General features: G+C 38.2%; 1 protein-coding gene and 1 long non-coding RNA gene across 10 annotated transcripts in view; one reads left to right on the top strand and one right to left on the bottom strand.

The window, feature by feature from the left end:
- Window positions 1–559: 559 nt before the first annotated feature.
- On the top strand, window positions 560–9279 carry LOC142468737 (uncharacterized). 3 transcript variants are annotated; one of them, XR_012788862.1, is made up of 5 exons: window positions 560–1107; window positions 4771–5022; window positions 6396–6456; window positions 8873–8990; window positions 9074–9279. It is a non-coding gene; the product is annotated as an uncharacterized LOC142468737 (long non-coding RNA). The 3 variants fall into 3 exon arrangements; XR_012788860.1 differs by lacking the exon at window positions 6396–6456 and having other exon boundaries at window positions 563–1107; XR_012788861.1 differs by lacking the exons at window positions 560–1107; window positions 6396–6456 and adding an exon at window positions 1628–1824.
- Window positions 5538–18035, bottom strand: part of NTRK3 (neurotrophic receptor tyrosine kinase 3) — a 420101-nt gene continuing 407603 nt past the window's right edge. For all 7 annotated transcript variants that reach the window (XM_075575194.1, XM_075575195.1, XM_075575196.1 and 4 more), the window contains one exon: window positions 5538–17777. In XM_075575194.1, coding sequence (XP_075431309.1) covers window positions 17592–17777 — 186 coding nt within the window. In that variant the 3' untranslated portion in view covers window positions 5538–17591. The remainder of the gene's footprint in view (window positions 17778–18035) is intronic.

The raw sequence follows: 18035 nt of genomic DNA, 5'->3' as shown, positions 1-18035 counted from the left end.
AGAGCAGGAAGGGGGCGCAGCTGAAAAAGTTTGCGCTCCCCTGCATTAATGGATGAAAAAGTTAGTCCGGAGTAACCCAGTCCTGGGGTTCTCAACTCCAGTCTTTAAGATCCCCCAACAGGCCAGGTTTTAAGGATATCCCTGCTTCAGCACATGTGGTTCAATCAGTGGCTGTGTTCGACTGCACCACCTGTGCTGAAGCAGGGAAATCTTTAAAACCTGACCTCTTGGGGGCCTTCAGGACTGGAGTTGAGCACCCCTGTATCATAGTACAAAGTACTTTAGAGAAATGTGATACCGACCTATAACTACATAATCTGTCTCTGGGACTATTTCAAAATACCAAAGCTAAGAGGATAATATTAATTGTTGCATCGGTACTAGCGAAATAATGTCCTGATTGATTACTACGATTTAATATTCTCGAATGTAGAGCTGTTTGAAAACATTACACTGTAAATAACTAATTTGGCAAATAATTTTGCACAGTTTATGTGGTAGTTTCTGCAATTACAGTACAACTCGGATGTTCACTGTGAAAATGAATCATATCATCAAATTTTAATTTGTGGATGCAGATTAATTTAATTCCCAGGAAGGATAAAATGCGATGTTATTCACAGCCCGTCGTCTAGTTTTACCACACAACAGGAGGGGTAATCAAATGTTCCAGGGTTTGAGGGGGTAAATATTTTACTTTATTTCTCGCTCTTGAGTTTTGCAAACTACAAGGGTATGGAAATTGTGTTGTGTCGCTGGTGAGCAAACAGTGAACATACAAATCATTTCACACAAATAGGGGAGGGAATAACAAAGATAACACAAAATAAAGCAGTAACTTCATCTATTCACATTTCTCTTTCCTTTTTTTCACAGAATCGGAACCAGGAAGTCCCCTAGAGTTGAATTCCTTTTTCTTTTAGCTCGGATGATCTTCCTGATTTCGAGATATATACCATTTTATGTGTAATTATTTCTGGTCCCTTTTGGGAAAATCAACATGGCTGCCACTCAAGCCTCACGCCCACAGCTGAATAGGAAGCTGCAATGTCATCAGAGAATGGCGTGGAAGTTTCTAATTCTTCGACCCCGGTGGCCATTGTGAAGGTAGGGGTAAATGTGACTGCTTTTAGTAAAGGTCAAGCCCGCCATTACCCCAACCTGTCAGGTGTGTGTGTGTGTGTGTGTGTGTGTGTGTGTGTGTGTGTGTGTGTGTGTGTGTGTGTGTGTGTGTGTGTGTGTGTGTGTGTGTGTGTGTGTGTGTGTGTGACTGCAGGGACCAGGGGTTAACTCTGTGTTCAGGAGACATGTTACAAAGTTCCATGTGACTTTCCATGTGACTGTTTTCATGTTTCTCTTTTAATGTTGCCTGTTTGCTGGGTCATAATGAAGGCACCGCCCTTATCTCTCCATTAATGGTTCCATGCTGTGGCATGAGGTATAAAGGTGGGGAGGGAGGCCCTGTTACTTCTATGGCTGAGAGAATTACAGTCAAGAGTTCAAGGGGGAATTCCAGCCAGAGCTGGTCCCAGGCAGAGCCAGCCGGTTGCAGGCAGAGCCAGCCGGTTGCAGGCAGAGCCAGCCGGTTCCAGGCAGAGCCAGCCAGTTCCAGGCAGAGCCTGCCGGTTGCAGGCAGAGCCAGCCGGTTCCAGGACACCAGTCAAGCTATCTACGCTCAGATTAACTGAGCGTGAACGAATGTTAACAATTAACATACAGTAAAATAATACAGTTTTGCAAAGCACAGCTAGCCCGTGAGCAGTGAAAGGGTTAACATGGACAGAATATATGCCCTGTCTGACTCCCCTGCAAGACAGATAAACTGTAAATATGTACCCTGATTTCTTATAACATGCTAGCCGTAAAATAAAATACAATTCCAGCTTAATCGGAATAAGAAGCTAGTTTTCTTTACTTAATGGAAGGAATACTAATGTGTGATTGGGCTTGGTGACTTCTGAGAGCGTAGCTGCATTTGTCAAAATCCACGGAGCTTGGGGTGAAGGCGGTAGCGGGACGTATTTACTGTATGCAATGTGGTATTTTAATAATGTTGCATCCTTTAGAAATGACCCCAAAACAAACTTACTTTGTAAATGTAAGCTCTGTCCACTTACATTTATATTTCATGACACGATCACTATATTTGTTCTAATTTAGTGAACAATAGCTCATCAAATTCCAAATGCTGTCCTTTCATTAAGTAAGAAAGTGTTAGATTTAAGTATGAAGTAATGGAAGTCATTCAGGCATGGCACTTTCAGTCTGTGATTGCAACATCACCCCATTAACCTTTAATTATGATGGAAAGAAACCTCAAGGCAGTGAACTCAAAGACTTTTCTCCCATACCAAGCTGATATTCATAAGGTCAATATGGCCGATCCCCAATGGGTTATATTAGGACACGGTGTCTGATGCTGCACTTTTAATGAGTTACGGACTTTAACTTGTAGTCTGGTAAAAGCATCTTGAATGATGAATGATTCTGTAGTAATACTCAGTGTGATTACTTATGCAGTAATGTACTTGTGCAGTAAGTTAGTCATGTCCTGTCCTTTCCATCTTATTTACAAAAGTGAGACAGAGCACTTCATTATGCAAAGAGAAAGCAACACAGTGATTGTGATGCACAGACTGAGACTGGTATACGGAACACTGCTTTGGCTGGCCTTGGATTGTGGTGACACTAGCAAAAGTTTGTACATAAGTTTTGATTTGTTAAATGAATAGGATGTGTTGGGAAGCTTGTTTATCTTTCACGTTTGGAAACTGCATGTGTACTGGATAAAAATGTCACCTCAACAGACTGCAGCAGGTCCCAATAACAATAAGGAGACTAAAATGTCTTCATCGTCAATATATATATATTATATATATATATATATTTTTTTTTTTTCCCCCTTCTATATAATTATAGTGTGGGTACTATAGGTCAGTCTAAATCAGGGGTGGCAACTCCAGTCCTCAAGGGCCACCAACAGGTCAGGTTTTCATGATATCCCTGCTTCAGCACAGATGATGGTCATTCTGATTGAGCCACTGATTGAGCCACCTCTGCTGAAGCAGGGATATCCTCGAAACCTGACCTGTCGGTGGCTTTTGAGGACTGGAGTTGGCCACTCCTGGTCTAATGTATTTCGCAGACACAGTAAGTTTTTTACACTAGGACGGTCCCTTCTTCTAAGCTGTTTGCATTGTATTCTCTCTCTTTGTTGTTTTCTCTCCCCCGTTTCTGCATACTGTATGAGCAACGCCCACGTATGTTTCTGTGGCTGCAAACATTATCTATCATGGAGAAATCGCGTGTAACATGTTTTCAGAGAAGAAAGTACGTTTCCTATATTTTCACATTCTTTTTCTGGAATGTGATGTGACGCCAAATAATGCGCATGTGTTCTTTCTGAAACCCTGTCACCGGCTTTATGCCATCATCTCCATGATGGGATTCAGGTGGATCCAGAGGCGCTGCAAAGTTGCCGAGCATATACTGAATAATTGACTCTTTAGACGAGCAACAGATTAACAGATATGTTTTTCATCTTCATACAAGAAAGAAATTGATATTTGTCCTACTTGACATGCCTTAGGCATATAAATCTATAGCATAGGTGTGTACCTTCAACCATTAGCAGCTGCAGACTAAGCAATCTGTGGAAGTCATGTAAAGTCTTGTTCAATATTGACTCCTTACTGATGCATTTTGCAAACTCTCAGCCAATTTTATTGACAGTTTTTGTAATTAGCTTGAGTAAATCAAGTACATTGTGTCAAGAATGCATTCTGCCCAGATACAGTGGCATGTTTTATTTGAACACATTTCCTGTTCTCTTTTACATATATGATAACCCACTATACACTATGGGCCAAATGTACTAAGCCATGCTATTCCATGAGACCCTCTGCTGTCAGAAGACTCATTACATCTCAACCCCGCCTCCCCATCGCTCCCAGCCTCGGAGCATGTTTCACGCGTGCGTGACGTAACGCGCTCGGTCGCGCACACCGCAACTATAATCGCAGCCTAAGGCATCTATGATTAAAACAGAAGTTTGCAAGTTGAAATTGTTCTCACATTATAAGCAGGGTCACAATGACAGTGTAATGTCACATTATAAGCAGGGTCACAATGACAGTGTAATGTCACATTATAAGCAGGGTCACAATGACAGTGTAATGTCACATTATAAGCAGGGTCACAATGACAGTGTAATGTCACATTATAAGCAGGGTCACAATGACAGTGTAATGTCACATTATAAGCAGGGTCACAATGACACAGTGTAATGTCACATTATAAGCAGGGTCACAATGACACCGTGTAATGTCACATTATAAGCAGGGTCACAATGACAGTGTAATGTCACATTATATGCAGGAAGGGGATGTGACTTTGTAAATAATTGCTATAGAAACAAATATGCTTGTTACATTATAATACATTACAAATGTCATTTAGAGTTGTTGTTTTTTTAATGCTACAAGTATTTTCTCATAGTACAGAACTGATTTATATTAAAAAAACACATGTAAGATATGGCTTGGTCTCCAGCTTTAAATAGGAATATTCTAACGTTGATGAGAATAAATAATGTCTGGCTGTCTGTCTGTTTGGCTGTAGATAAAATATTCTGTTTAATGCATAAAAAAAATGGAAATAATCCTTCCCTTTTACATGGGCCTTTTATTTTGCTTCTTGTTGAAGATGCAATAATTCTACAGCAGTCAGTAAATAGTAAAAAAAACCCCGTCCCTATTCATTATATCATAGGGTGACGTACAGTTTCAGGGCAGCAGAAAACCTTCTCCTAGAAGTCAGATGTAACAGATGGAAATCCAACATGTTCTGGATCTTCTCCAAATAAATTCACAACTGCCTGCTGTGTCTTCCCTTTGGGCCAGTACAAGAAACAACTTTACTTCAACTAGCCTATTACAGGAAGCGGCAAGTGTTGCCCCTGAGATATGTGAAGATAAAACATATCACTAATTGCAAGAACATTTGTAAGAAGAATAGGAGAAGGTAAATCATTTCCACATCATTTCCCCATATTTTAAGTATTCTTGGCCTGCAGATGATTCGCTTTTCATGACATAATTATAGTCTGAAGCAGAGTAAGTCTTGTATATCTTGTAATTATGATGTTTCTCCAGATGTGGAGGGTTAAAACATGAGCTCCCATGTGTACTATATTATGTAGAGGAGCTAACATGGAAAGATTTTCTATCTTTGTTACTTGTAATGTGGACATTAGATACTTTGTAATTAGACACTCAGATGGATACTGACAACGTAATTAACTGAGAAATGAATAAGCCATTGTAAGTAATGTTTGTCATTAGCCAGTCACCTTCAGAGACGTTTTATTCTGGATTTCTGGGGTTTTCATTGACAACATTGTAAGTATTTTGTGCACATAAAGCCTTTTTATTTGTATAATTCTTTACAAGGACAATACTGAGGTTTTCTTGTTGCGGATTCACATTATACATATATACGCATACAAAATAAGTAAATAAAGATATCAAAGCCACACATTATATTTTTGTACTTTATTTTGAGAAGAGACCTACACAAACTATGTCAGGATACAAGTTTAATTACACTTTCACCAATGAGTAGATGGGCAATAAACAGAACACTGAAGATTATGATACCATGAATAATAAGACAGCAGAGACATATTGTAAATGAATATTTACAGCATTAATGTCAGATGTTTATATATATATATATTTATATTTATATATAGGTAAAAAAAGGCTTTCTTAACAAAAGTCAAGGAAAGTGTACAACTTTTGTATGCAGCAGTAAGCTATATTATTAAGGTGAAATTCGTTAACCTTTGGACTGTTTGAAGAACATACAGGAAACATGAGTACCATTTTGCAGAGGAGAGATGAGGGAGGTGATGTGTACAATGAGGGCCTTTGGTGATGTCATTAAATAAATAACTTTTTCATACTAAGCACATTTTTTTAATTATTTTTAGGTACACAGCAAGTTTCCAATCTTTTCCTGAAAATAATAGCATCTCAATTATGACATGTTACAAGCTTTACATTATATTTCCTCTTCTTTATGAGATAACAGATATATTATCGGTTCCCGTGCTTAGCAGTCAAAGGCAAACTTTGAAAAGTACTTTGCAAGATAGTTTGCAAAATGCATGTTTAGTTTTTGTGGCCATTTTTAAACTCTTGTAAAATACGAAATCCCAATGAATGCACTTTAAAATTAAGATGCAAATATCCTCTAATATTAGTATGAAGTAAAATATGACCCACTACCTTCAGTGATCAGACTTCCAAAGCAAAATACACACAGTTTACATGATAAATTAATGTTACATCTTAGTATGGAGCTCTCTAAACAACTATTGGTTTCTATGACAGGATATATGGAACATTTAACATTTACAGAAGAGTGGTTAGTATATGCGTGTTTAATTGAAAGGTCAGTATATTTACCCTTAGAAAAATAAGTCATGAAATTTGTTGAAAATGGGCTGCATGCATTTTAATTGGTTAGTTTTGTTTGACAGTTCACATGCTTAGCAAAAGCAGTATTTCTAACCCTTCCCAAATGAACCAAATCTATTAAGCATGACGTCCAAGTAGTTTTTTTCAATGCCTTTACCTAAGCTCACATCACTGATACAGTTTAATGATGCTGAAATACATGGGTTTGATAAATAATTCCAAGGAATACTCTTAAAGCTATAGTATATGTGCTTACCTGTGCAGCAGGCCATTTAACTATGAGCTTCAAACAGGAAAAACAACAGAATGTGTGACGGTGCTATTTATGTACAGTAAGTACTTTATAGCAAATCATTTTAGGGATTAATCCAGAAACCACTATGCAGCTTTGGAGAACGAAAAAAAATATACTGTTTATAATTTAATCATAAAGCAGATAATTGTAAATGTCTACAATGTATCATATAGCAAAGCAACCCATCTCACCATAGCAGTGAGAGGTTAACAAACATACAAGTCTCATGTCTTGTTGGAATGGACAAGAAACACATTTAGAAACAGCGACACAACCGTTTTCAACTACTATATACAGACATCTAACAACACAAAAGGACATGTTTCCGTAATTAACCCTTTCGGTACATGAGTGGAGGCTTCGGGAATTAAAACATTTTACACAAAGCTGCATGAAATAAGACGTTGACCACTTTCCATGATGGGATGGCCTACACTTCATTACAAAGCATTGCACTGCTGGCCCAGCCAGCATTAATCAATTCCTGTCCCGTTAGACCCAAGTGAGAGCACATGATTTATATACCATACCACAGCCCTAATATTCTTTGGAATAAATTATAATAATCGGCAGTTATCCAGGACTGTCGCTCTGCTTCTGTGTATTTGCAAGGAACGGCCTGCAGGTATGTCTGCTGGGGATGTTAAAGGTCCCCTTTCCTCGAAGTAATAATTCACCTTTACTTTCTGAGCTATATTAACTATATTTGAAACCAAAGTAGTACAAACATACTGCATGTAAAGGCAGAGCCCGGCTTACTAATGCTCTAACGTGGAATAAATCCTGTGAAATCTTAGTATTTTCAAAGCTATTTAAAATTGCAATTAAAAAAAATAATCAAGGGGGGTTTTGTCTGAAAGTCTCATAGCTACTAAACTGAGACAAGCAAACAGCACCAGATTTGTTCAAGAAAACAGTCTCCTTTGCTTTCAGTAGCATGTTTCTATGTAGTATATCTGATGCTATCATTTGTGCCATTTCTTGCCTCCGTTTTGCAGCTTGGAGACTGACTCACAGCCCTCTGTGTTTTAAAAAATATCAAGTGCTCTGTTTCTATTTAGAAATATTTTTTGTGTATTTCATAAAAAGACAGTGATTTAATATACTCGTTTAATGAACTAACAAACTAAAACTACTGTACTAGCAAACATCTCGACAATGCTGCAGAATGTGATGGAAAGGTTAGAATCCCAGTAGAAAGTGTAAGGATATCTGTTAAAAGGCGAGCAGGAAGAATGAAGAGACACATTAAAGGTTTTCATAATTCATTGTTAGAAATGGTATCTTTACACTTTAGAATGAATACATAATTAAATAAAATGAAACAAACTATGTTTATTAGATTTTGCTTTCTAGAGGAATACTGAGTAGCCAAAGGTGACGGGGTAATAAGTTAATAACAAGTTAAGTTAATAAAAGGATTATTTAATTGTTGATAAGCGATTTTTGAATTAAGTATACTATATATTTTACATTATTTTGCTATCCCCAAATGTTAGATCTCATAATGTACAATGCTTTATTAGTATTGACCAGATGTGCCAAGGTAAAGAAGCTGTATCTCAAATATCCAGTCACTGTACTCGCTTTGGTGTTACGCAGTTATCCCGTGGATGTGCTAGTGGTTGTGAAATGAGTCGGCATTCATTGATGAAGTGTCATAAAGCAGATGACGTCACAGCTGCTCTCCACAGCCCTTAATAAATCAACTCCATCTGTGCTATCATCTATTTAAAAGTGTATGATTAGCAGCTGTATGCATCTACAGGTCATTTATAACCTAAAATCAGGATAAGGAAGAGACAACTGAATGAGAGTACTGCTCTCACGCTGAACACAATCCCATTCACAGGGAGTTACTGTACAGCAGCCAGACAGAACTGTTACATAGGATGGTGTCTCAATCTTTCTCCACTGACAAAAACACACTATAGGAAACTGAAAAGTGTTTCTGGATGCTTGTGGCCTAATACATAGCAGAAGACCTGGCCTATAATGAAGCTGCAAGTTCCTTTTCACCATTGCTTCAGGGTAAAAGGGAATTAAAGTAAACAAAATGATCATAATTGCTACTTGTGTTGTTCTTTTTTTAAAGGCCTTTCAGTTTCCCAGTGAGATTTCCAGGACAAATGCATATTTGGCAGCTTTATTTAAAGACAAAATCGTATTTTGCTACAAGAAGAAAGGTGTTTGGGACAGGTGAGGGGCGGCAGGTGAGTGGATGAATTGAGACCTTTTATTAAGACTGGTGCACATTTCCATTACATTTGTGACAATCTTGTTATCATATGTACAGATGCAGACAACGTGATCACAACCAGTGGCGCACTGCAGCAGGACGTAGCCACCGCTCCAGCGGACAAACGGCCATTGTTTTTAATCAGCCATGCACAAGAGGAGCTGGGTTATCATACTATTTCCCCCGCTGGAGCATGCCACGGGCCTCAAGAAGGTTGTCTACATCTGGAAATTGTGTTTTGTTGATAAAAGTTTCTTTTTTAAGTCATGGTTATGTGCTATGCGTAGTATGAAAAGCCTGAATATATACAAATATATTCAAGTGAAAGAAGTGGGATGAACTGTCAATATAACAAGTTCTTGTTCAGTGGTCACATACTGTAGAGATGTCCCCCTTTCCCCTTAGTATTCAGAAAGGTTGAATGCTGAAGAATAAAGCAGGTGTAGAAAAGGAGCTGCTAACAGAAAATGTGCTGTCCATGGTACTGAAACGTAGCCTATAACATAACATCTCACAATGCAATAGAATATGACAATAAGGTCATTTCAAGGGCTAAGTGATTATCTGGAGTCAAAATCTGTTTCTTAATATGTACATAATAAATAAGAGCATGGTTTAGTTGGGTGTGCTCACCTGTAGATCATGCTGTATGTATGAGAGAGGGTTTAGTTGGGTGTGCTCACCTGTAAATCATGCTGTATGTATGAGAGAGGGTTGAGTTGGGTGTGCTCACCTGTAAATCATGCTGTATGTATGAGAGAGGGTTGAGTTGGGTGTGCTCACCTGTAAATCATGCTGTATGTATGAGAGAGGGTTTAGTTGGGTGTGCTCACCTGTAAATCATGCTGTATGTATGAGAGAGGGTTTAGTTGAGTGTGCTCACCTGTAAATCATGCTGTATGTATGAGAGAGGGTTTAGTTGAAATACAGTACATGTAATAATGCATTGAACATGAAAGCTGGCGGCTTGCTCTTAGGCTGCGCTTATAGTGTCGGCGACAGTGACGCGACGTCAAAACAAATGCATTGCCGCCGTCGTGTGTGCTTATAGTAAGTGCGATGCGACAGCGCGATGGATTGGTCGCGATCGCTGGAAGTCACCTCAATTTGATTTTTCCAGCAACCGTAGCCTGACGTCGCCGGCACTATAAGCATAGCCTTTGGCAGACTTACTGCGGGAGTATATAAAACAAAATAATACAGAACATAAGAGATGTCTGAGATTTGGGAAGCTCATCTACTGTCTACATCAGTAAAGAATGGCAGAGGTTATGGTTGGTTCAAACAAATGTTTTTAAGCCTAACTAATTTCTATGACAACAAAATCACGATTGCATTCTCTGCTAGTTTCCTGTGATGCCATTTCACCATTACATCAAAGCACTGCACTACAGAGCAATAGGATCAATCATCTTACATTCTGAAACTCATTTAAAAGCAAATCAATCTTGCTGCAAAATCACATGTGCGCTTTAAAAAAAAAAAAAAAAAAAGCAATAGGATTTGTGATTATGGCAACTCCAGCACGGCCATTACTTGTCCACAACAAAACCCTGTCCCAGTGTCCAAACGGAACTGTGTAATGTATGTTGGTGAGTTTCTATTTTCACACAATAAAGATATAAATGATAGGTTGCAGTATGCTGTCCTTCCTACGAGGACATGGTGTACACACCAGTTTCTGTCCTGTCAAATGAACACTCTGTACTGTGTATATACATATTTATAGGGTGTGTAGACTTGCAAGCTATTATTAGTGCTTTTCAGTACACAGTTTATAGGCATGCTGTGCTTTGTTTTCAATGTTAACCTTGCTTACCTTTTAAAAGCATCACTCCATATTAAATTCGTGGTTAACCCCTTCTCTGCCAGAATGCCAAGTATATCACTTTAAAACCTCCACTTTACAAGGAATATTCGCCTTTAAAAACATGAAAGAAACCCATGGGTGATTTGAATCTGTTAGATCTCTTCACCCTATCGACACATGGGCGCTACTGTACTGCTCTGGTGTCGAGTATGCACAATTTGGACCCACTCAACAAGAGATGTTCCTCCATTGAATTACGAACATGTTCCCTTTATTGTTTTCAAAGATTCCTATTTCCCATGAAATGACTTAATTGAAAAGAAACGAGTTGTATTTTTATTGAACCCTGAAGCACTATACACTTTGCCTCGAGGAGATTGCAATATCGTCCTATGCTATTTTGCTCTGTTTTATATATGCAAGTAGAGATGGGTGAATTTTTTGGGCAAATTTGGATCCTTTGCGAATCGGTCGGTTCCTTTGGTCCGCGGATTTCAGTGGATCAAAAAGGGTGATTCGCGTTTTGCGGATTTGTTATTATTACCAATACAATCCCCGGATGCCACAAATCCGTCCATGGGTTGTATCCAATGGCGGATTTTGATGAATCCGTGTGGATTGAAACCGCCCAAATTCGTTTTTACATCACGAAAATACAGGAAACAGATCTGGGCGGGTTCGTCCATCTCTCCATGCAAGACAATGCTCCCATTGTCCAACTATTGTAGCTAAACAAGGAAGCCTGAACTTTGATTTCTTTTCAATACTGCAGTTCATATCGCTGTCCATGACAGTATTATTTTATACTCTGATAAATGTAATGAGCAAGGTGCTAATGGCAGGAACTAGCGACAACACACAAGGAAAGACATAAGTAGATTTTGAGGGAAAAAAATGATCCAAAGATTTATGTGTGCTGTTTTATGGCATCAATAATGCAAGAAAGGGGACATTTTATTTGCTGAATATAACTGCTAACGTCAATACAATACTGATTGCTTCTGAAATTAGACCTCCGGCTTTTATATTTGGTAGTTAATTGTCTGGAACAAATAGACACTTTTGCAAACACATGTACCTTTGTTTTGTATGTGAGGATTGGCCATAGCTTACTTTACTTGATCATTTATTTATACATTCCATTAAACCTATGACATTCAAGAATAACTAAACAAATAGTAGAGATAATAGAACATTGGTTACAGGATTTCAAGTGGGGAAATCGGAAAGACAAAGACTAGTCTCATAGGTTAGCCGCATTTTATTACATCGTACTGTGCTACTGAGGGATATTTCCTATATAGGAAAGAGCACTTTTCAATAATTTAGGGCAGGGGTGGGCAACTCCAGTCCTCAACGGCCACCAACAGGTCAGGTTTTCAGGATATCCCTGATCATCGAAGACTGAGCAACTTGTGCTGAAGCAGTGATATCCTGAAAACCTGACCTGTTGGTTGCCCTTCAGGACTGGACTTGCCCACCCCTGATTTAGGGTAACAAACACAAAGTAAAATACGAGGCCAGTGTGCAAGTGAATTATCCAAAGCCAAAGAATATACGCCTATATTCACTAAGCCACCTTCTGCTATTAGACACTTTATTGTGCAGAAAGAAATGTGGATAGCCCATTCATTTCAATGGGCTCTGGGGTGTTTGTGATAGCAGGAAAGGGTTTTATGGCAGAAGGCTGCTTAGTAAATATGGTCTATGGGGGTAATTTATTAAATTATGATAGTGTCAATCAGGGCACTATAGCACAGAAACCCCAATTTACTTCAATGGGAGTTTCCATGTGACAGTGTCCCGACCGGCACTATCATAGTTTAATGAATAACCCCCAGAGTGTCAAATTGTTATCGGCAGATGGGTTTAAACAGGTCTAATATTGTAATTCTCCTTTCAGAATGAATCCCATATTTATAGGCTGAGATTATTCATTAGGTAAATTCCCAAATATACTTATTTGCCATAACAAAAAAATAAATACAAATAATAATAGTGGTACTGTGCTTCAATGCAGGATAAACAAATGCATCTTTCATATATTATTTTTATTACTATTATTATCACGCTATAATGAAATAAATGAAGGTTTTGCAGTATTCTAAATAGAGTAATAATCCCCAAACTTTGACCAATAGCCATGTCTCAATTGCTGTGGTTAATGGGATGCAAGCAATGGCATCATATTTCCAATCCAAAAGCCAATGCAATGGATGTCAAGTGTAGATCTTAAAACAAATGTATATCTGCCAAATATACCTGTATCGCAGGTACAATGTGTTAACAAGCTAATACCAAATATACCTGTATCTCAGGTACCAAGGTGTTACCAAGCTAATACCAAATATACCTGTATCGCAGGTACAATGTGTTAACAAGTTAATACTAAATATACCTGTATTGCAGGTACCAATGTGTTACCAAGCTAATACCAAATATACCTGTATCGCAGGAACCGATGTGTTACCAAGCGAATACCAAATACACCTGTATCACAGGTACCAATGTGTTACCAGGCTAATACCAAATACACCTGTATCGCAGGTACCAATTTGTTACCAAGTTAATACTAAATATACCTGTATTGCAGGTACCGATGTGTCACCAAACTAATGTCAAATATGATAATCCCTAACGTAATCCCTTTACCGATGTTACCAAATGAACACATGCTTTATCAATTAATTGGCCTGATCCGAGAGCAGCAACATTTTGAATATATAGCAACATATATAGCAACTCATTATTTAACTCATTCACTGCTGGAGAAAAATGTGCAATGCAATCATTTGCTGCCCTCAAACTATAACTAATCATATCAATGTGACTGCTAGCTACTGTTTATTTCATTTTCCCCCCTGTATAGGCTTCTGATTTTAGAGGTGTTTACCACTTTTCAGAGCTCTATTGTTCACTTGATTTGTACATCACCCTGGGAGAAGCTGTAGGCTATAGCTACTGTCAAATTGGAATACAGCGTACATCTGTGGATGCCTGAGAGTGGTCAGAAATAGATGCTGCTGAGGTCAATCAGAGCAATTGCATGTCCCACTAACTGCCTAGCCTCTTCCCCTCTGCATACATATATTGAACAAAAAACTGACAAACAGAGCAGGGTGGATATAAACAGGGTTTCAAGTGAGATTTACTGTGCCTATGGATGTACAATATCATATGCATTACAATCAGGCTCCCTGTAAAACTCTCAGCGTAGAGGTTAACTTAGATGTCAGTGTCGCCTGACAGTGCAGAAATGACTTTGAGACAGAGCTCTTCTGAAGTCTTAATACAGCAAGTCAGTTCCATCCAGCCTGCAGGAAATGGACCTTTCTTTCCGCTTTGTGTGGGAAATGAATTGGTGCCAATTTCTTCCCAATTTCAAGTCCCAAACTGTTTGTGGTCTCTTGGATTGAGCGAACATTAATACTCTTCCTCTGTTACGGAAAGAAGAGGTGTCAGCTCTGCGCAGATCTGTATTAAACCAGAGTGACGCCTTGCTCACTGAGACTCAGAAGCAAATCACTTTGCATTTTCTAGCTTCAATGGCAGGAAGATTACATTGTTGTGAATTGGGCTGTGCCTGTCCTCTCCAAGAATTGATTCTTACATTGCCCTATCAATGCAAAATGTCACATTTTCATTGCTAAAATTGCAAGTGCAGTGTGATCTGCAAGCAAATCAAGAGGAAGATCACCCCCCCCCCCCGTCACTTAATTGAACCAGCCTTGCTCACTTATATGTAGCAATGCTTCTACCATTAAAACTGTGAAGAATCTGTTAATGACACCTGATACTTTTCCTCCAATAGAGATAAAAGGAGCAGTTCCACTTGGCTCACAAAAAACATGGTACATGTATTTGACTTCCTATATTGTTTGATGAAATAGCACTGGTTCTATCATAGAGATGTTACATGGCATTACCCTCTGTGCATAGGAAACATTTAACAAACGTTCGAAATTTGATTAGCAAGTTTCCTACTGTATATGTGAAGCCATCACACACAAAGCTTTCTTGCAATGTATCAACAGACAATTATCAGCAGCCTCATATATAGAACCCATGGAATAATCAGTGGACGTTCTGCATTGTATCTGTAGAGGTGAAGACCCACATTGGTGGGCCATTCGTGGAGACTTCTTACTGATCAAACCCCCTGCATAAAATGATGGAAATAGTACATCCCACTAACATACAATGCTTAAAAAACACTTTGTCAACAAGAAAGAACTTCAAATGAAAGAATACACTTTTCTTCTTTATAAGCTGTGGCTTGAACAACACACACTGATAGCACAGATAATATTGTAGTCTAGCAGTTAAATGTGACACTTAATTTTAGCCAACAAACTACAGGTAACTTATGTTTGAAGGCCTAAGCTACTATGGTCTGTCTCTCTACCAGACTCCACTCTGAATTCAAATACAGTACTTATTTTCATTTGCGACCAGAATGTTACTATAATTATGCAATCAACAAAAAGGGTTACAACACTGTCCTCTGCCCCTTATTTTAAATCTTCACTTGGGGTCAGTTGTCTCTCTTTCCTCATTAAACTAAGCCTGGATGTCAATATTGTCTATTTCTCTGTATCACTGCTCAATTTTGTGAAGAAAGGATATCAGGGACCTTTCTGACCTCTTCTTAATGGCTTTGCCATTGTTGTCCCACAGATTCATGTGCTTATCACAGCATACACACAATACATATGTTGAAGGTGACTGTTCCAATTTCTTATCACCATAACCTTTTTTCATGAGCTATTTCATCGTTTTGACTATACTTCACATTCAGCATGCCAGGTATCTTGCACAAAGGTCATCTCGTCTGGATGGCATCACTGGTCCTTTTTGGCATTAGTGGTGACATCGAGCATCAGAAGCAAATTAGATGCCAGCAGCAGATGTTTGGGCATCGAGCGCAAGATAGAAAGAAGCAAAAAAAAAAATGAATTTTATTGACAAAAGCCACTATTGGCGGTGTTTTTCCAATGTTGCCTTTAATAATACAACCTGTTTGTGATTCGGAAATTGAAGGTCCAATATGTACTGTACCTTACAAGATTATTCTTTTTCAGAAGCTTGAAGACATGAAGATTTTTGTTTCATGCCTTTAGGATTTTGTTTATCCAAATCAAAAGTTGGTTTTCCATTATTCAAGCTGCCCATTTCTTCTTTGACGAGGCTGGGAAGTGGCCATTCTGAGGTTTGTCTCATTGTTAAATCCAACCCACACATGAAAATGTAACCTTTCCTCTTGATTTGCAACTTCACAACAGCGCAAAGGTAGATGCATCGGTCCATCGGGGCATGGGGATGAGAGGTGACGTTTGCTTGTGATTTAAATTTAGTGGTGGAATCAGCCATCTCAAAGTAAATTCCATTTTTTTTTTTTTTTTTTACTTTGATCTCTGATTAAGTCAAGGGTATAAATAGAATTTAAAAAAAATAAGATTAAAAAAAATGACAGCAGAGCTCACAATTACGTAACTATAACAGTGGAACCCATGTCTAACTTATGAAATAATTCTATAATTATGTAAATGCAATGTTAGCCCAATTAAATGCCTGACTTTTATATTAATGTGTGTTCTATGGGCAACATAAAGCTAGAAATAAAAATGTGTGGTATGGTGTGAATATATCTCATTAAAAAGTCCTCCTACATGCTTACATAACCAATAAAATTAGTTATTTTTATTTTCTTGTTTCATTTATGAAAATAAATGTGTCCCTCATAATTACCGGTATACTCTGTTAATTAATAATGTACAATGACCAGGGAGCCACTGAAATGTGACATCATTCAATTATTCAGTCCTGAGACAAACTACTTTGAAAGAACACATCCCACTTCAAAACCCCCAAAGTAGGAGGGCACAAACAAACATAATGTATCCAGAACCGACTAGATATCTGCCTTAATGGTATTGTTACATTTACGTACGTATGTGAAAGAATGTGTATTTGTAATACTTGTTAAAGGTACTAGGTGCTTAATAGTTCAATAAAAAAAATCGCGTCGCCTGCTGTGGTCCCTTTACACTGAGCGATTATCCCATATGTTTTCAAAGTGTAAAAAAAAATTGAATTGACTTAAACAAAGATACTGTTTTACCCGTAGGTACCATTTTACGTTTCCAGAAATCAGAAATTCTATACACTTAGGAGTTAACAAATTATAAAATCGTCCATAAATTTAGAAGAACTGTAGTAGGTAAATATACAGCTTCCACAAAAATGGCTGAATTGAACTTCCTTTTGTACCCAAGATTTTGATGCCGTTTGCTATATCTTCTTTGCATACACACATGGCTCATCAAATTACCAGTCTAGGTGAGACAATGTATTCGGTTGCAGTAATCCACCATTGTATGTGCAACAAGGTTTAATACTCCAATGATTACAGCTTCATTTTAAGGCTTGATACCATCATGGAGCTTCAGATTAGGATTGTCTTAATGCATTTAATTGAGTAGTGAGCTTTGCACACTGCCAGAACAGGAGCAAACAACATCCACATTTCCAGTGGCATTCTTTAAGTTCCCAAACGTATTTTCAGATCTGTAACAGCAGCTTCTTCCTCATTGGTTGTATTGGTGGAAGATGTACAGTATACAATGTATCTGCCTTTACAGGTTTCTTTCTGTGTTGTTAGCAGGCACTTGAGTTTTTTTTTCTTTCATATGAAGACATTTTCTGGGAAAGCAGGAAAGGGAAGAAGAGGATAATAGGGTTGGAACAATTAGGAAATGGTCTTTGCTAGCCCAGGATGTCCAAGTAGACTGGTGACGCCTTTCCTAAGGCTTGAAGGATCTTGTAGATTTCCTTGATGTTTAATCTCAGTTGGGGTTCTCTTTGCCAGCACCCCAGCATAATGTCATACACTTCCTTTGGAGACACTCGGGGTCTTTCCAAGACGCGTCCTTGTGTGATACACTCAATGACCTGCATAATCGAGAGAACAAGAGGGAGGGAAAGTTATTGTCAAGGTGTTAGTTCTCATAGATGTTACAAATGGGTAAAGTAGTTCAGAACAGATGAAACAGTACAATGTATACACAATTTTTAATAAAACTATTTATTGGCCTGTTAGTTTTTTCCAAAAATGAAATACATACCTACATTATAATAAACAAAATACAATAGCAGTCCTGGATATTGTCACTGATTAAAGATGCATATTTTGTTAAGGATTGGAAAGAG

The sequence above is a fragment of the Ascaphus truei genome, chromosome 18 (genome assembly GCF_040206685.1).
Source record: "Ascaphus truei isolate aAscTru1 chromosome 18, aAscTru1.hap1, whole genome shotgun sequence".
Lineage (NCBI taxonomy): Eukaryota > Metazoa > Chordata > Amphibia > Anura > Ascaphidae > Ascaphus > Ascaphus truei.
This window is presented reverse-complemented; position numbering and strand designations above follow the sequence as displayed.